This window comes from Spea bombifrons, chromosome 4 (genome assembly GCF_027358695.1).
Source record: "Spea bombifrons isolate aSpeBom1 chromosome 4, aSpeBom1.2.pri, whole genome shotgun sequence".
NCBI classification, from domain to species: domain Eukaryota; kingdom Metazoa; phylum Chordata; class Amphibia; order Anura; family Pelobatidae; genus Spea; species Spea bombifrons.
Genome location: NC_071090.1, coordinates 100318821 through 100333778, shown reverse-complemented (window position 1 = coordinate 100333778; position 14958 = coordinate 100318821). Strand labels below are relative to the sequence as shown.

General features: G+C 44.2%; 1 protein-coding gene across 3 annotated transcripts in view; it reads right to left on the bottom strand.

The window, feature by feature from the left end:
• The window catches only part of DPYSL2 (dihydropyrimidinase like 2), a 29874-nt gene extending 16518 nt beyond the window's left edge, over positions 1-13356 (bottom strand). Inside the window, exons 1-5 of one of the 3 annotated variants that reach the window (XM_053465457.1) lie at positions 13152-13356; positions 5277-5278; positions 5028-5099; positions 1448-1466; positions 794-814 (exon numbers count right to left, since the gene is read on the bottom strand). In XM_053465457.1, coding sequence (XP_053321432.1) covers positions 794-814; positions 1448-1466; positions 5028-5099; positions 5277-5278; positions 13152-13340 — 303 coding nt within the window. In that variant the 5' untranslated portion in view covers positions 13341-13356. Of the gene's footprint in view, positions 1-793; positions 815-1447; positions 1467-4925; positions 5135-5276; positions 5279-13013 lie in introns of those variants that run through there. The other 2 variants (XM_053465455.1, XM_053465456.1) reach the window with 2 other exon arrangements.
• Between the last annotated feature and the right edge of the window lie 1602 nt (positions 13357-14958).

The following is a 14958-nucleotide window of genomic DNA, read 5'->3' as shown; positions in this document are numbered from 1 at the left end:
TAGCTCTGTTTCTTCTCTGGTTCTTCGATCGTCTTTCTTTGTCCGCTTCTCCCTGGTATCAGCGCCATTGAGCAGGCTTTTTCAAAATGTAGATGGATTCCAGGAGAAAGAGAGGTGTAAAAAATCTTCTCATTCTCCCCAAATCCATCTGCAATATTCTGCCCTTTTGCAGAAGCCTCTGCGAAGCCTGGCCAACGGAGATGATACCGGGAGAAGCGGACGAAGAAAGATGAACAAGAAGAAGCAATAGAAGAAATAAAGCTGCAGAAAAGCAGACAAGACATGGAAGTGGTCCACAGAGAAGGTAATTTGGTGCAGCCAAACGTTGCCTGGTCTGATAAGTCTCGATTCCAGCTGCGACATTCAGATGGCAGGTCAGACTTTGGCGTAAACAACATGAAAGCATGGATCCATCCTGCCTTGTCTCATCGGTTCAGGCTGTGGGTGGTGTAATGGTGTGGGGGACATTTTCTTGGCACACTTTGGGGCCCTTAGTACCAAATGAATGTTTCCACCACCTTGTAGAAAGTATGCCACAAAGAATGAAGGCAGTTCTGAAGGTCCAACCCGGTACTAGCAAGGTGTACCTAATATAGTGGCCAGTGAGTGTATATTTTTATTGTAATCTGTTGATGGAGTGTCCCTTTAAAGAAGACCCCAACCCTCTTTGTCAGGTTTCTGGAACAAGACGCAGATGCTTATTAATTTCCTATTTTTCTTGTGTTTTAGTAATGTTATGACTCAACATCCTCCATGCTACAAAGTGATCACCACAAAAAGTGCATGAGTTTACCTGTCGTCTACATCCCTCTTGCTATCAATAAAAATGACAGCTAAACTGTTATATATATATATATATATATATATTTTTTTTTTTTTTTAAATATGAGAACACAAGTCCTTTGCAATACGTGACATTTGGGATATGGGAAAGTGATAGGTTAACTTTAATTATAGTGATTGCGACATGGCATAGAGATAATACGGTATTTACATTTGCAGCCTGAGAGCAGATTAAGGCATTACCTGATCTTGCCAGGGAAGCCTGTAGCCTCTGCAAGACAGGAAAAAACTAACATATGTTACATGCTTTATAAGTACTTTAAATGCATTGGTAATCGCCAGTAAATACCCCCTTCACAGTCCGGTTTCCATGCATCTTTCGTCTGCTTGCCAATCGGTGGCAGAAACAAGCTCCCAACAGGAACACTTTCTGTGCATGCGTGTAACACCCCACCCTGGAACTCCCATTACACCAAGTGTGTGCAAGTGGCAATTCAGCCAGAAAACACCTACTGCAGGCCACAGAGACAAATACTGCCCCGTCCCGATTATAGGCCGCACTGTTTTGCTACCTTCTCCGTCATGTCCCTGCCTCCTTTCCCGCAGCTCTGCTTCTTCTCTTGCCTCTTTTTGTTCTTCTGTCTTCGTCAGCTTCTCTGTAAACCAGGCCTCCCGGAGTACTTCTGCAAAAAGGGGCGGAGCCTCCTGGCACACCCTCTCCCTTGATTGCAGGAACAAGCGAGAGGCTGTCCCTGTGACTCAGATAGGCCAGAAAAATGGTTCGACAGGAAGACCGGTGCAAAAACACTTCTCTGTGAATCTGTCTGTATTATTCTGGGTGTGCCTGGAGGCTCCGCCCTTTTGCAGAAGTGCGCAGGAGGCCAGGTTCACGGAGAAGAGGGCGAAGACAGAAGACAATGCAAGGGGAAAAGCGGAGCTGCGGGAAAGGAGACAATGACACGGAAGCGGCCGGTTGAGAAGGCACGAGAGAGCGTGAGAGTGTTAGTGAGAGTGTGAGTAAGAGGGAGAATGAGAGAATACTGTTATACCCTTCTACTAATGTGTATTTTTTAATTAACTTTTAAAATAGCACCAAACTATAATCCAGACAATACGTAGGAGATTCTGCTGAATTCCTGCATTTGCAAGGAGAAGAAATAATAATTTAAAGGGGACTCCCAGTTATCATGTAATGGCTGGAGTGTCCCTTTAATTACATGCCAAATCTAAAGAGCTCTTGGACAGGTAGTAGCCTGAGTGTGTGTATTTCAGGACAGTATGTTGCTGGGATTGCCCCATGCTGAAATTTTGCAGCCCTCATCTGAGATTAGAGCGCTCGACATGGTAAATTTACCAGCCGATCCGACAACTTCAACCAATCAACTAGGCTTCAAAGTTCAAAGAAGAACTGAGCTCTCACACACAGACCAGATGTTCAATGGGAACTGCCGCTGAATTCATTATATTGAAACTACCTGTAGCTTGTGCTTTGGGTTTGTCAATAAAGGGTAATAGTTTGGTTAGTGTGCATGTGAAGAAAGTGGTACCTTCGATGAGTCGTTGCGCTGCAGCTTCACCTAAAGAAATTTGCTTTTTTTATAGGTTGAAGAATGCCTAGTAAAGTACTTACAAATAATTGTAAGAAGCATTCTTTGTTGAGGAGGCTGTTCTGGGATACCAGACTGTCCCTTTTGGATGGCTGGTCCCATGATATTTATCCAAGATGGGTTTTTTTTTCTCTGATTTCATCGTTAAAGGCTATTTTGTGGCTTTATTTAGTGTAGAGAACTGAAAAACATAGGATTAAGGAAAGTGACAGCTGTACCTCAAGCACAGCCCTACCTGAGCAGAGGCGAGTCTGAGGCAAACCCAGTTAACTGATACTGGCGATCCAGCGGTAAGGTCTATTAAGACCTGTTTGTACGGACGGACCACTCCACAGTGTCAAGATCTTCTCTACTTGACATTAAAGGGACAGTTTAAAGTTCCCGACACTCCCATTACAGAAGAATGCCTATTAAAAAGGGAAGGACTTTCCACACATGCCCGGTGCGGGTTCTAACTGACTGGAGTTGACTGGAGGTAAGTATATCGCATCTCTGGGGGGTAGAGGGGCAAATGCATATGGGAGATTCTACAGAATGTATACAATGGCTGGAGTGTCCCTTTAAGGGGAAATAACGTTATACAGGGAAGGTGTTACAAAAATCATTTTTTCTGAATTACATAACATTTCAGATTTTTAGCTTGCTCCCTGTATTTTATATTCGGCGGTCAGGCGAATTAAATACACGCGCAGTGATTGGCTGCTCTGCTGGAATGCTCCAGAAAGAAAGGAAATGCTTTGGATTTCACCAGTGAAGGGAGAACACTCAGTAGAGAAGCCTCTCTCATTAGACAGCAACGGTTGCCATGGAAACTAGACCCCCCGTCCGCGTATTGTTAAAACTGTAGTGCGTTGGGTTTTCTACTAGCTACCCAAAACCCAAATATAAAGGTACACAGTAAATAAGAGAGGGTGGGGGGGGGCAGTGTATTAGAGAAAACTAAAGCACCGCGTTGCCATGGCGGCAGCGGAGCACCAAACACCTGCAACAGGGAGGGAGCTGACAGACCTGAGATAGGCAGAGAGTACAGTGCGCCTGTGACAGAGTCATGACAACCAGACACACACCTGTGACAGGCAGACTATTGTGCACCTGTGCCAGAGAGACTCTTAAACCCATGACAGGGAAAGGAAACCAAACCTCTGTTGCTGGTATGGAGCACCATGCACCTGCGCCAAGCAGTGAGAGCCGCACACCTGCGCCTAGCAGGGAGCACAGCGCAATATATGATTGGCATGGTGGCAAGATACATGGGTCTCACTGCAGCGAGTACAACGGGGACCCTGCTTTTCTCCGCACTGGCTGGTGAATGTAGGTCTGCCCCCTCCTCCCGAGTGTGTCAGAGTAACCCCATCTGTTCACGCATAATCACAGCGCAAAAATCTACCAGCGCCAGTCCCCACCCTGTACCTACTAATCTAACGAGCCAAACATCATACAGTCCATGCAACATAATCACAGCCCAGCTCGACCCGGCGCTTCATGCTAACACTCCATCCAGCAACCAGTCTATCAGATCATTCAACCCGAAGCTCCCTTCTTCTATTACTCACATCACGCTCAGGCAGCAAAGGGGCAGACGCTGGGAACTACAAGATAACAACAACCCCCCCCCCCTGCATCACATCCATGTAGCCAGCCAAACCATTATATAACCCCTATGAACACTGCATCTTTACCATCACTATGAATACAACAAGTAAACAGATCAATTACCCCCGACGCTACACAAACAGCAAGCTGGAAACACACTGCATGGGCTATATTTACACCCCTAATTACTATTGCCACCCCTACACCATTTAATACACCTCTCCCAAATCATACAGTGCACTGCCCCCTCCACACCCTACTTGCATCCACTGTATCCACTACATGATCAACTGTACCCACAGACAAAGCCCCCCATCCCCATTGTGCACAGAGACAATGAACCCCAAGCCTCACTGTATTCCTACACAATGCTCACTAACATCCTCCACTGGATACAGAAAAATCATCATGATCTAGTCTAGTGTACACTGACAGTATACTCCATACTCTCCTCCAGTATACAGGAAAAGTGGGGTAGCTTTATACTGAATCCACTGTATCCGAATAATACATACCATCATCTCCTATTCTGCACACCTAATATACTAATGTATAGAAATACCTGCACTGTTTAAAGAGATACAGCCGCTTACACTGCAGGCAGCCTAACACTGCACATCATCTGTCCACACTGCACAATGCCCCTCAGTACCTGCCAGTGCCCCAGGAGCTACACTGCACTCTTTGTGTCCCTTGCTAGTGGGAGGGAGGGGAGGGGGTGTGTTTGTTTGTAGAAATGGGGGGGTGACCCCAAACTATGGTTGTAAAGAGAACCCCTTCGCCAACACCTACAGCACAGTGTGCAGCGATGCCCCTGCAGGGTATTTACACAAGAGCACACACAGATAAGGGCATTTGCCATTAGGGCTAGTGTGGCATGAGCTATGCATTGTTAGCCCACCCATTCTACAGGATGCATCGGGGGAGTCGGTTGCTACTCACTGTGATGCGAGGAATGTTTTTCTTGCCCTGGTAAGACATGGCTGCGGATCTCCCCCTGGGGCAGGGCTGGGAGGCTGCTGGCTATGGGGTGATGCTGCGGACGGAGGGTGCTGAGCAAAAGGAGGAGGAGGAGAAGGTGAAGAAGAAGGAGGATGAGGATGCGCTGCCCCCGCTCTTCCTCTGCCCAGGCTGCAATAAAAGACTTGCAGCAGGCTTCTCTGCGCATGCGCAGCGCCACTCCCTGGCCTCATCCGAGGCGACATCTCCGTATGGCGCTGATTGGCTGAGAAGGGAGTCGCTATGCAAATCAGAATCCCGGGTAGTGGGCGGGGCTGCAATAGAGGATTCTACGACTGCAATGCAGTGGGGCTGAGATTGATGCGCTGCAAATAATCCAGTGCCTCGCGCTCAGGTGACACTGCAACTGAATGCCAGTCTCCCAGCGCCGACTGCACGACACTGTCAGGGCTCGGCTACAATGCCTGCTCTGTCCAGTGTTTGGCAGTCAAAGGCAAAGCAGCTCACTCCAGTGCTGTACACTGCCAGCCTACACTGACTTTCATAACAGAGCAGCGAGCTGACAACTACTCTTATTATACTGGATACTGGCACTGATTATACTGGGAGGCTGCACTGGTACTGGGGCACTGCACTGATCATACTGGTACACAGTACTAATCATACTGGGACACAGCACTGGCCATACTGGGGCACTGCACTGATAATACTGGGACACTGCACTGATCATACTGGGACACTGCACTGATAATTCTGGGACACTGCACTGGTCATTATGTGATCTCAAAGCATGATGGGGTTTGCTTCACAGGAGCAGTGCTGGAGGCTGCCTTTTTGTTTTTGCAGTGGCCGAGGTGCACACAGTCCAGAAAAGCTTGTGACACAATCTACGGATGTGTCCCAAAGAACAGTCTCTCCTGCTGGCATTGCGATAAGGTGCAAATAAGTGATTAGACACAATTCATTATCCGGCTTCATCACTGCACTGTAGCTAAGGCCACATCCATGATGCACTGGACAGCATGGCAGCCCCTCAAAGTTCAGAGCAGCCCCTTACGGTTAATTGCAATGCTGGTTTATAGCAAGATTAAACCTGGCTGGCTACTGTAAGGGACGTATGCGTAGCAGTAACCATAATCGCGCTTCACTGCAAAACACTGTTACAAAAGGGAAGTGAAAACAACAACATTCAAATTTACACTATATAAAGTGCAATATAACACAGGTTAAGGCACACTGGTACAGAGGGAGAAGAGGGCCCTGCCCTTACAGGCTTGCACTCTACTAGGTTAAGCATGATGGGATTTGGTTCACATAGCTGGAGCTGTGCTGGAGGCTGCCTTCGTTCGACACACTCGCTTTGATCATAACACAACGCGCTGGGACCAGGCCCGGACTGGCCAGCTGGCACCGCAAGCAAATGCCTGCTGGCCGGCAGCGCCCCATACTTGCCACACTAATGTCATCAGGAAGCTGCTGGCCTTAAAGTGCCAGGACCACCTCTTCACCCCCAGTCCGACCCTGGCTGGTGCCATGGGTCTACACAATCCCAAGTGACATAACATGCGGACCAAGTATGTTTGAAGTTTTATAGTTGGAATTAAACGGGCCAAACAGTTCTTACCTGCCATTGACTTCTGTGAGGATTATTTATGATGGACAATGTTTTGTATAAAATTTCAACAGCCAATGATGCGATCAGCAGGAAAATAGGTATTTTACTGGTTGCTATGGTGATAAGATCACTTTAAAAACTTCGCACCCAAATTGTCTTTGAACCCTTTAGTGTTTTGCTAATCCCTGAAGATGCCCTCCATGTTTAAAAAAGAAAACCCTCCTCTCCCCAGCTCCCTCAACTTCAACCTGTTGAGTGCTGGGAATCGTCTTTGCCCCCAAACGCTTATAGATCCAAATGAACACACAAACACTCACACATCCACATGCATGCTAACACACGTATACATTCATTCACTCATTCATTTCTCTGTGGCGCTCACGCACTGTGCAAGCAACCTCTCTTTTATCGCCCAGGGGAAGTAGGAATAAGATTAGACGGCTGTCAGCACAGTCTTAGTGCTGTTCCACCAGTCCCTGGACCAGTCTGGCCCCATCTGTGTGTTTATATATATACATACATGCATACACATGCACACTCTTATACAAGAGTATCTGGACGTATGACCATCACGCCTATATGAGCTTGTTGGACATCTTATTACAAATTTGTGCCCACACTGATGTTGTTGGACCAGATGGCCTGGTTCACAATTAACATTCCAATTAATCCCAAAGGTGTTCGATGGGGTTGAGGTCAGGGCTCTGTGCGGCCGGTCAAGTTCTTCCACACCAAACTCTTCAGACCATGTCTTTATGGACCTTGCTTTGTGCACTGGGGGCACAGTCATGCTGGAACAGAAAAGGGTCTTCCTTAAACAGGTGGCACAAGGCTGGAAGCACACAACTGTCCGTAACGTCTGTGTATGCTGTAGCATTAACATTACCCTTCACTGGACTAAAGGCCCAAACTCTGAAGGACAGCCCAAGAACATTATCCCTCCTGCACCAGACGTTCAGTAGGCACTGTAGCTCTTCAGTACGACGCATTCTACCTCTCATTGACTATGGAGATGGCTGCCTATGTGTCCACATACCTTTGGTCATGCAGTGCATTTGTTTCCATGGGACTGCTCCTTTAAATACACCACTGTCCAGCTTAGTCTACAATGCACAGACTGGTAGGAAGGTTGGGGGAATCTCCTTTTTCTAATTCACACCAAAGTAGAAAACATATGAAGTATTTCTAGGCTGATGGCACTTTTATACAAAATTCTACATGTTCAGTAAAACTGTGGTATGGCAAAAGTTTTCCCATCCTTTAAAAATACTTCCAGTGAATACATCATTAAACACAAAAAAAACCATCATTATGTATAGTGTGTAATCACTGACTGCCTGCTAACTACCATCCAAAGCAAGTCGTGATTTAAAGCACTTACTTTGGTTAGAACCTAAACTGTCTGTAGTTGCTATAGCAACCATAATGGAATTCTGGCAAAACCTTCACATATTTTCTTACATAAAACTGTCATGTGGTTGCAAGTGGCGGACAAGAAAAATGTGTCTAATTATCTATAATATGTCTATGATCTATAGAAACTATATATATATATATATATATATACCGGTATATATATATATATATAATATTATGTGTGTTTATAATACATACAAACACAAAAATTACATGTTAAGCAAATTCAAAAAATTCAAATTCAAAAAAAGTTTTATTATTAATAAAAATATTATAGTTTGTTTTTTTTATTCATTTGCTTATTTAATTTACTAGGTTGTTTGACTACCTTCACTATTTGTCTGTACAGGAGGCCGGCAACATCTTACTGGCTGGGAAAAGGCAGCAGTGCTACAGCATTGTAGCCAATAAGCATTCACTGGTGACCAATCACTTTTAGACATTCCCACTTGTCCTATAACATCAGGGCCAGACTTTGGATGACTAATCGGCCTGGCAATTAAGGCCAGTACCCTCCAAATGACGTACATGGGGGCACACGGGCTACATTTTTAGATTTATACCTCTGGATCGGGTAAGTATGGCCCTAATGGCATTTGCCCTGTACGCCAGATGGCCCCCAAAGAAATCTCCCATGTACACTGTTAAAAAAGGGAGAATTAAAAATATAGGTTCAATTTTAATTAAACATCTTTTAAAAGTCTGCACACTCATACTAACCAAGCTTCAGCGCAACAAATAAGAGGACTGCAAAAAAACGAGCAGGTGCTGACATTTTTTCGGGTGTCGCTGGCGGGAGTGGGCGGTCAGACAATGTACCTGCGGGTCCCAGTAATCCCGCGCACTCCCTCAAGGCTGCCTTTGCGTTGCTCGCACCTAGCTTCTCCGCCCAGGAACCCAGCAGAGTCACGTGAATTTACGTCACGTCACATGACTCTGACAAGAGAAGAGACGCTGTGCGCGGGCAACGCGAAGACAGCCTTGTGGGAGTGCACAGGAAATCTGCAGTTCAGGTAAGGCGGTGGGGGAATGAGTATATGAAAGAGTGAATGAATGTTTGTGAATGATGTTTGCGGGAGTGGGCGGGGTTGAACATATATGTTGCGGGATCTGGCAGGCGGTAATGGTCAGAAATTCAGCAGAAGCGGGCAGGAGCGGGATTTAGAAAACAGTCCCACGCAGGGCTCTACAACAAAGCAAACTCCTTGAAACCCTCAACCAAACTAACACAAATTCAAACTAATGCGTTCATTATTCTCAATCTCAACCAAGTGACACCCAAAGATATAAATCACACATTTCAGTTGCACCACAACGCACCACAAGATTTACTCTACCATTGCAAACAGCTGCATTGGCATGGATACAGAAGGTTCAAGTTAAACATGGAGCTATAACTGTGGGGGCACCAGGCCTCTTGCTTGCACATTCTGTTTCAAGCGTTTTAGTAGTTAGAATTTAAGGCCAATTTATAGTTAATCAAATTTTTTATATTTTATAAAAGCCAAATGGGAAATGAAAGTGAAATCAAATGTGTGCTGGTTACCCTTGAAACTAAATTGTGTGTGCTTTTGCATATGTATTATATAGGTGGATGTGGATCAATCCCAATGTGCTGTTAGTGCAAGGTAACAATGGGGTTTAGTGGTATAAAAACATTTGTCAGACACACACACGACACACACCGCAAAATGTACTCTCCTATCTGTCATCAGGACTGCAACGCATTCAGAAGAGTTAAGCCCAACATAAAGGCCAGTATCCCCAGTCACAATTTCCTCTTCTAGAAACACATACCCTAAAACCACGCGTTACACACTGCAAGCACTGAGGAACAGCAAATATCCTTAAAATGACCTGCTGATAAACTAGTGTAACAGAAAGTAACCAAACCATCCTGTGCTACTGTCCTATCAGAGCTTGGTGGTGCTACCTTACTAGTATTGTGGGCTCACTTTACATGACACATCTGAAATCCTGCTGCCAGGATGCTTTCTTATGCCAGCTGAATGCTGACTAAACTAGGGAAAACAGGACAGGTTCTACAAACCCTGGAGGGAAGCCTCTTTTTGCCTCATATATGATCTTTGAAGTCACTAGCCACAAGCAAGGCCGACTAGCTTCCAAAGCCAGCTCTATCTGCTGGTGGGATCAACCTTTACCGTTTTCTATGTCTTCATGAAAATATACACTATATGGACAAAAGTATTGGGACACCTGACAATTACACCAACAGGGACTTTGATGACATCACATTCTAAACACATAGACATTAATATGTAGTTGGTTCTCCCCCTTTGCAGCTATAGTAGCTTCCTCTCTACTTGGAAGGGTTTCCACAAGATTTTGGAGTGCTTCTGTGTTTCAGGCACTGACGTTAGACAAGAAGGCCCGGCCCACAATCTCTGTCCAGTTCATCCCAAAGGTATTTGATGGGGTTGAGGTCAGGGCTCTGGTCAAGTTCTTCCACACCAAACTCATCCAACCATGTCTTTACGGACCTTGCTTTGTGCGCTGGGGCACACTCATGCTGGAATAGAAATGGGCCTTCTCTCAAACTGTTCCCACAAAGTTGGAAGTATAGCATTGTCCAAAATGTCTTGGTATTCTGAATCCTTAAGATTGTCCTTCACCCTGATTTCAATAATTAAGCGGTGTGTCCCAATACTTTTGTTCATATACTGGTGTCCATAAACATATGGTTTGATAAATTTGGACAGAGTTGGTCAGAGCCGTGACCTTTTAACCAGAATTAACAGAAGTCCATTACATTGATATTTTTATAAAACGTTTAGAGCAAAATGTATATTTGAAAAAAATGGTTACCCTGAAGGAAGCTTAAGTGCTTAAGTTTCTCCTTCTTCTACAAAGACCAGCCTCATAGATGGAGGAAGCTACTTTTGCCAAGCCACCCAAAAAGCTGTTTCTCTTCAATTCTCTGCCAGCTCCCATTTCTTTTTTTTTCCAATCAATTGGGGATATTTGGATTGAACATACAGGTCTAGTTTACTTAATTGAAGTTGATATCTAGGGCAGTTGGTGGCGTACCCAAACGATCTTGCTTGCATTTTGCCCTATATAGGGCATAGGTATATCACTGAGATTTCTCCTCAAGTTAACTGTGTATTATAGAGGGCACCCCAACTCGCTTGTCAGGCTTGACCCACCATAAAGTAAAAAGAGAGCTTTGCAATCTCAAGTCACCATTTAAATGTGTTGTGCAGGGTTCTTCATGCAGGATAAACACACTGGGTTTCTCCTTTTATAAAGCATAGAGAAGACCATGAGTTGAAATGCTTCAACAAACTGAAGTCAGGCCCACAAAGAAGGAGGGACATCATTCAGAACCAAGTGAGAAGGTATAAGCAAGGAAACTTGGGTCATGGCTCACATCCATCTGGATGTATCTTAAGACCAGTCTCTCCAAAAGTGGTCCACCTTGCCTCATGCACAAGCATGATGATTCAAAGAAGTTTCTGGATGGGTTCTGGCTCGCCTTGTGTCCCAATATGGGGCTGCTTCATCCACCACTAAAAATGTTTCAACAGTGCAGACTAATGGTTACATATTTACTGTAAAATCTATGTAACAACATTACTTGCATATAAAGTTTCCTTCAAGTTTAGTTCTGAAATTCCCAGGGCTATTTAATATGGGAATGTATAATAATTGAGATTCTAAGGTAAAACCAGAATCCACTACAAGCAACTAAAACCACCGTTGAATGTGTTTAGATAAAAAAAAAAGTGTCCAAACAGGTCTCCTGGTGATATTGTGGAAATAGGTGTGACCTACCATTCCTGGAGTTGGTCCTAAGTTACTCATGGTAGCAGTAAATTGATTTTCCATTGAGTTTAGTAGAATAACTAGTGCCAAAGAGCATCCCAGTAATGGACTCAGCATAATTTAATTGTTAGACCTCAGGCATCTACTTGAATATAAAGTACCCTCAAAATAGTATATGCCGGTCTACTATACGTAAATACTTTTTTGCATCAAAAATGTGAGTGATCGATGAGTTGACCCCTATTTCTGTATGGTATTCGTGTATCTCATGGGAGAATTAGGAGATTAATCAATAATATGTATCTAAGAAGAACCCAGCATTTAGACTTTAGTAGACGCATCTGCAAGGTGTAATTAGGTTTGGGACTTATTATATTAAATGATATTTGAAGATATTAGTAACCATTAATATTCATGGAATTTTTTTACATATTAAATAATCTTTCCTCTTAAACTTGTACTGATCTTGATTTGAAAGCACACGGAAATGCTATAGTACCCACTCTATAAAGTTGGCGACTTCCAATAAACTTGCCACCTTTCTTCATGAAATAACTGGACCCATCCTTACCATTCTTTTGTAGAATCTTCTTTAATACCTATGTTTAAGATCATCATGGCTTTACCAACAGACTCTTTATTGAGCAGCCTAACAAGTGACAAGTCCATTTATTTTTTCTACATTCTATAATTGGTGCTTTCTACACATTTGCACCTTCTACTGCCATTCCCAAAGCCTCATATAAATAAGCCTGGTCATCATATTCAACACATGAGAACACAATATCAGTTCTCTTTGAAAGTACACATCACCAGGAGATGGACATGCTGTATATACCAGACCTGCATAACAACAGCTCCATATACAGGGTGGGGTCCTTAGGAAATAGCTAGTGTCCAAGAAAAGGGTTTCAGTTAAAGAAACACATGATCAAAGGCTGCATGGAATCCCAAAAAGATTGGCTTTTGAATACATTTGAGATGAGGAGAATCAGCAATACATTAATCCACCTGTGTTCAAGCAGGGATAGATACAAAAGTCATGACATCATAGCATTACATATACAAAAAAAAAATAACCCCATCACAGTCCTTCAAGTACAAATGCACCAGGTTAACAATTAATACAGGAGACACAAAGAGACTACCACCATTTCTCCTGCAAACTTTGAATACAATGAGCCTCTTTTAGGCTCTGGGGAGGGTTAAAACCCTTCCATACATGTCACCTGCCCCCTTTTTTGATCACTCACCTTATCATTGAGATACTGAAGGGCTTCCTTCCCAGATGGGCACTTGATTTCTACCTTCTTTCCAAAGTCAGTAGGTGTCTCACCCGTTCTAGGACCTGGTTTTTGAGACCCTGTCACATCTTTCTGCTGGGCAATGACTTTCCCATTCCCTTTTCCTAGAGATAAAGAGTCAAAATCTATGGTCTTGTTCTCAGAAGACCCTTCCACTGGACAGAACATGCCACAGAATTTCTGCCTGGGCTTGGGGCTCCCTGATCCCATGTTCTTGAAGAAAGCTGGGACATCTTCCCCTTCATTCTGCCGGCCAGGTTGCCTCTTGTCAGCCATCCCAAGCCCCTGGGGATGGACCAGTTATTACAGACAAAAAAAAAAGATCAAAAAATGTGGGGGAAAAAATAAAGCTGCAGGGGAAGGACTGTGATGAGGTGGGAGGAGAAGGCACTGCAGGTTCAGAAGGAACAATAGAAGCGACTGCTCCTTACACCATGCTGGGTCTTCTCTATACTTCACCAAGAGGTTCTGCTAAGAACCTCCTTACAGATCACTAGTGCACAGCCTGCTATCCAAGTTCATAGAATTAAGGAGCAGGGAGGGGAGATCTGCAGCAGAAAAAAAAGAGATGGACCCGGAAGTGATGTGAGCAAGCAATTGACAAATAGATGATTGAGAATGGATTCTACAAGTTGCTGATAACATTCTATAGCTTCCTGCCTGAATGATTCAGATGGTGAGTGGGTTATGTGTGGTTAAGGTGATCCTGGGTTATGTGTGGTTAGGGTGATCCTGTGATCTGTCACTGGCTGTAACTGTTACCCCTGTGTCTTAATGAAGAAGAAGAAGAAAGATGCAAAAAACAATGTCCTTTTTTGAATTATAAATTGTGTATATGATATGATTTAACCTATAAGCGTGTGTGAATAATTAAATAAAATCAACACGCATTGTGTTATTTTTAAGGCGTTTTTGTAACAATCAGGGCAATAGCCAGTATTGATGACTATGGATTCTAAGCATCTGCTGTCATAGATCATCTATGGGATTATTGCACAATATCACGGAAGCAAGCAGTTCTGCAGAAGCAGAGGCTTAGGGTGGGGGGTGAGCTCTCTGCACTGCGGTGCTGGATTAACTCTTGGTGCTGATCAGATCCTTGACGAGGAACAAAAGGAACGAGCTCTGCAGGACTCAGCAGGACCGTGGGCTGTGGCTGTCAGCATGCGGAGGGCACACAGACGGTGGGGGAGGAGAGGGTTTGCTTTACCTTCCAGGCGCTGTCCCTTTCAGCACCACCCAGAGCGGCCCTCTATAGGGGACAGGAAGGACCTGCCATCTGCAGCCAGCGCCCAGCTGCCCCATGGAAAGCACAGTAAAGCATTTCCATTGTAATGTTGGGGTGAATGTGTGCTGTAAATGTACATACAGTATGTGTTAGGCTGTCCTGTGCATTCATTTTAAAGATCCATAGTAGATCCCAATTATATTTTATACACATTATAAATACAGATGCACATGGATATGCCTATGTATCTGTATGTGAGTCACGTGACGGTGCTTGCTTGGTGGTTCCCCTTATGGAATGCCAATGGGTTTCCATCAATATGGATGGAAGGTATCTGAATAACTGCATTGTGTGTATAATGAGAAGGGAATCAGGGAGATCTTAATGAGGGATCTGAAGCTCTTTATGGTGATATCACATGTGATTCTCTCTCATCCACAATGTAGCAGACTCTAATAAAGAAAATGAAGAAGAGATGGGATCCTCATCAAAAATAGTCAAATCAGTCAAAAGCCTGAACCTTCACCCAAACCTTGGAGTTCTCACAATATAACAGTGTGACAGAGAGACTTGTGTGAGCCTTTGGATAAATAATGTGGCCATTAAGCTATTATGTGATTTTATTTGCAACAGGCACAGTATGGACTTGACATTTGGAGTTTAAAG